This window comes from Pteropus alecto, unplaced genomic scaffold (assembly GCF_000325575.1).
Source record: "Pteropus alecto unplaced genomic scaffold, ASM32557v1 scaffold111, whole genome shotgun sequence".
Classification (NCBI taxonomy): domain Eukaryota; kingdom Metazoa; phylum Chordata; class Mammalia; order Chiroptera; family Pteropodidae; genus Pteropus; species Pteropus alecto.
This window is the reverse complement of record NW_006431915.1, coordinates 4,292,039-4,296,405: the sequence shown is the minus strand read 5'-3', so window position 1 is coordinate 4,296,405 and position 4,367 is coordinate 4,292,039. Positions and strand designations below refer to the sequence as shown.

The 4,367-nt window shown below is 41.2% G+C and overlaps 1 protein-coding gene across 1 annotated transcript in view; it reads left to right on the top strand.

Moving 5' to 3' along the window:
* Positions 1-4,367, top strand: part of EPB41L4B (erythrocyte membrane protein band 4.1 like 4B) — a gene marked incomplete at its 5' end in the record, with an annotated part of 113,210 nt that overhangs the window by 85,585 nt on the left and 23,258 nt on the right. Inside the window, 2 exons of the mRNA XM_025041254.1 lie at positions 1,308-1,433; positions 2,285-2,352. Coding sequence (XP_024897022.1) covers positions 1,308-1,433; positions 2,285-2,352 — 194 coding nt within the window. The remainder of the gene's footprint in view (positions 1-1,307; positions 1,434-2,284; positions 2,353-4,367) is intronic.

Genomic DNA, 4,367 nt, shown 5'->3' with positions numbered 1-4,367 from the left:
AGAGCTGAGATTCAAATCCAAGTCTCTGTCTATGCTCATCCTGCTATTACGTGAGATTGCTGAGTTGTGCTTGTTTCACCAAATGTTCCTCTATGCATTTGTAGGTCCCACTGAGACATTCTGCATTCTCTGCCCTCTTTTCTGTATCAGATGATGTCTACCAACCAATTGCCCGACGCTTCCTCTAGGGCTTTCATCATGTTCCTGCTATGTGAACCAAGGGGTTCCATAGGACTTTTGAATTAATGGATGAGATTCATTTTGGAACTTACAGAATTTGAGCCCTTTAGAAGATTTTGTTCTTGCCCTGGTACATTGTAGCTAACATGCCATATTAAGTCCCAATATCACTAAATTGATTTTTAACAATTATATGGTCATGTATCTTTCTTATTAAACATATCTCTTCTGATAATAACTATATATCATTATAATCTTCTTCAGCAGGTATTTATTGAGCATCTGCTATGTGTCAGGCACCATATTAACACTGGGATATGTAATGATCAAAACAGACATGGTTAACAATAAGACATTATAACCCAGAGTGTGATATGTGTAGCATCTAAGATGATTTCAGGTTATATACATGGATGAATATTTTTAATAGTTAGGTAATTATCATAATGTATATTATAATAAATACAATAGTCACCAAGCTTATGATTTCAGGTATTATTGCCTAGGACCCTTTAAAATAGATAGTCCTAGGGTAAGCCACCTTAACTGGATCATATGAATTATAGGTACGTGTTTCAGTTAACACATGGGAAATGACAAAAATAGTGAAGGTGGCACCAAATTATCTATGCTACCTCAACAGTGATATAGCAGAGACACAGATTTCTCATTGACGATCACATTTTTCATCATGGTTTATTATAAACATACCAATTAATATCTTGTAGTCACAGAATTGAATACTTATATGTAAGAGGTAGCAGTTATGGGGGAGATACCACTGCACTGGGGTGCAGGAGACTCAAAGCTCAAGTCCTGGTTTGCCCCTGAAATCTAGCAGCATGACTCTGGAAGAGCCTTGTCTCTTTGAACTTTCACCCCATCTTCCAGCTCCTGGGCTCCCTAATGCACCCTCTCCCTACTTCACGTGAAAATGAGAGGATGTGCTTGTGAATTCTTTGCAAATAGTAAAAGCACTGGTACAAATATAAGGCATCAGTGACGTACTTGTCTAAATGTTTAAGCCTATGTGTTATTTGCCATTGTGATTAATGGGAAAAGGTTAATGTATATGTTTTCTTTAATCTTAGCTTCCAGTCTGTTGTGTGTATTTTTGTTCGTCACAGGCTGAAGAAAAAAAAGTTTCCGAGAAGACTCTTCAGAACCCTCTCTTGCCTTCCCCTGTGGCCGATCACGTGAAGTGTAACATTTTGAAAGCCCAGTTGGAGAATGCTTCTCGAGTGAGTGCCCAGGTGTATGGATCCCACATACATTCCTTCGATTTCACATCACAGGACTTCGCTCATGCCATGTAGAAAAAAAAGGAGCACTCTAGGACCGAGATGCTGTTTCAGTCAGGGTCCAGTTGGGAGACAGGAACCATACCTGTTCTGTGAACAGGAATTTCAATCTAAAGAGTTATTAACTGGTGTGCAGGTATTAATTGGGTAAGTGAAAGTGACAGCTCTATGCCTCGTGGTGGGTATGAGGGCTGCAGACAGCTGCATCTCCCATTGCCTTCCAGCGTGCATTCGGCTGGCATGGCTGGCTGCGTGGGTGTCCCTGCCTTCCCTACCATTCTTTGTGGGACCCACCGAAGGGAGGAGGACAAGGCTTCTATCAAAATCATTTGATGCAGTTCCTCCCAGGATTGTTACACTGACGTGAAAGGACAGATTCTGAAATCCTTTATAAGCTGTTAAGTGTTATGTGAGCACAGAGCTGATTGTTATTCCTGATCTAAAATGTGAGGTGGGGGATTAAACTGTGGGTTTGGCTTTTCCCACACCATCCTCTTCTCTTTCAGGCATGAGCTGGCACATAGCAGGTGCTCAGTAAAAGTGAGAAGGCAAGCATTGATTGCTTTTTGAATGATTAAGTACCCCACAATGGGGAATGACTCAAGGAAAACATTTTCTTGTTAACTTACATAAACATCAGAGAATATTTATTATTGACTGAGTACTTGATGAACTACCTCCTTGATCCACCTTCACATTTCTATAGGACTATATTTCTATAGTCCTTTGAATGTAGGAGGATGGAAAACAGTTTTGCATGCCAAGATATTAATTTTGACTAACCTGCCTTTTTTCTTTCACAGATTGGAAAAGAGGAATCAGCGTTTGTAAATATCAATAAGAAATCCAGTCTTCAGGACACTAATGTAAGGTCTGTTGCTTCTTGTTTGAATGGGGAAACAATACTCTCTGTAGCATCGACATTATCTTCGGAACATTACTCATGAGGGCATTTGCTGAGAAAATCAAAGAGGAAGAAGAAAACAGAATGGGAGCTTGGAGAGAGAGAAAAAGCCTGGCTTAAACAACTTCCTTTCAGCCTCAAAAAAGCTGCTTATACTCAGTTTTAATGTTGCTACCTGCTGTACTAACGCAAACATCACTTTGAGTTGTTTCTCAAGTGTGTAGATCTGACCTTGTCATTCCCCTGCTTAAAGTCCTTTAAAACCACCACTTCGCTCGCAGGGTGGAGTCCAGACTCCTTCACAGAGCACGGGGGTCTCTTTTTGACCTGGGTTCGCTCCCTGCCCCAGCTCAGTTGTTCACACTCTTCCCTTGGTCCGTTGATGTGCTCCCCAAACTGAGCTCCCTAGGTGTTCTTTAAAGCTCCCAGGCCACCACCAACCCAAACCCAGAGGAAAACCTTTCTCTCCTGATCCCATAGAGAGCAGAAACTCCTCTCTTCTCAGCCCAAGTGAGAGGCAATCTGTAGGTCATGGCAGCCCCACTGACACCTTGGCGGGTGGTCTACTAACACTGGCAGAGTCTCCCTTCGATAGAGTTTCCTAAAATAGGTCTACGCATCACTGTACCGGTTTCTTGTTAAAAACAAAGACTCTTGGGTCCTACTCCAAACCTTTCAGATCCTTTGGGTCGGGGGAAGTGGTGGGGACAGGAAGCAGTGTTTCAGTAAGCACACGAGATGATCTAGGAACTACTGCCCTGGGGAATTCTTATACTTGATGCTAAAAATAAAAACAAATATTTCTCTATGTCTTCTTATAATGCCCAGTTCATATTCTTGGTATAAATTTGTCTTACTCTGCAGATACATACCCAGCTGCCTCCTGGACTTTTCAAAACTTTAAGTCATCTCTTCCCACCCTATCCTACTATCTCTTCGCCAATTTTCTCATCTTGATTAATAGCATTATTAACCTACCCATTATCCAGACCTGACACCTGGGAGTCCTCACCCCCTCATCCAGTTGGTCACCAAGTCCTGCCAACTTGACTTTCATATTATCTCCCACATCCATCTTCTCCTCTTCATGACCCTAATCACAGCCTGCCTCGAGCCCTCACCATTTCTCTCCCTGGATAACTGCCACTATAGTCTTCTAAGATGCTCCCAGCTGGCCTCCTTTCACCAGCATCCTCTTTGTTGCTCTAAGGGCCTTTCTAAAATGCAAGTCTGATTATGCCACTCCTTTGCCTAAACCTTTAGTGACTCTCACCTGCTTTCCCCTGTATTCTCAATCCCCTGCCCTTCCACTATAACCTTACCCATCAGCAGTTTCAGGTCTCTACTCTGTCTCCCATCTTGGAAGTCTTCCCTCCATCTGGTGAAGTATAAGCTCCTCCATGAAGCTTTCCAGCCATTCCCCCAAGCAATGTTATGTGCTTCCCCCAGTAGACTATGAGTTCTTCCAGGGACTATATTCAACTGACTCTGGGTTTCCAGCTTGAGGAAATCATAAACCAAGAATACATTGACTACAATCCCTTATTTGCTCATTCATGTGTTTATTCAACAAACATCTATTAGGCACTAGCTACATACCTATCACCATATTAAGCACTGACTAGCAGAGAAGATGGAGGGCCAGAAGTGTTAACTTGCCAGAGGTCCCCACCAAGGACCTCAACTTGTTTTGATGTCTTTGGGTCCCAGAAGGTAATTTCTGATTTTTTTAAATGAAATTAGTCATGACCACTATAAAAATGTGTGAAAGCTTTTCCTTAAAATTATTATTTTGGGTAGGACCCACTGGTTATCTGGAATATTTTCTTGAGGAAATATAAAAGTGAAATTTAATTTTTAACATTTTTATATATGCATAGAATTAAAATGTTTTAGAGCAAGTCTTAAAGGTCTTCTGATTATGCATTTTTCACATTAAATACTCCATGGTTCTTTATCTTAAAAAAAAATTATATATATAT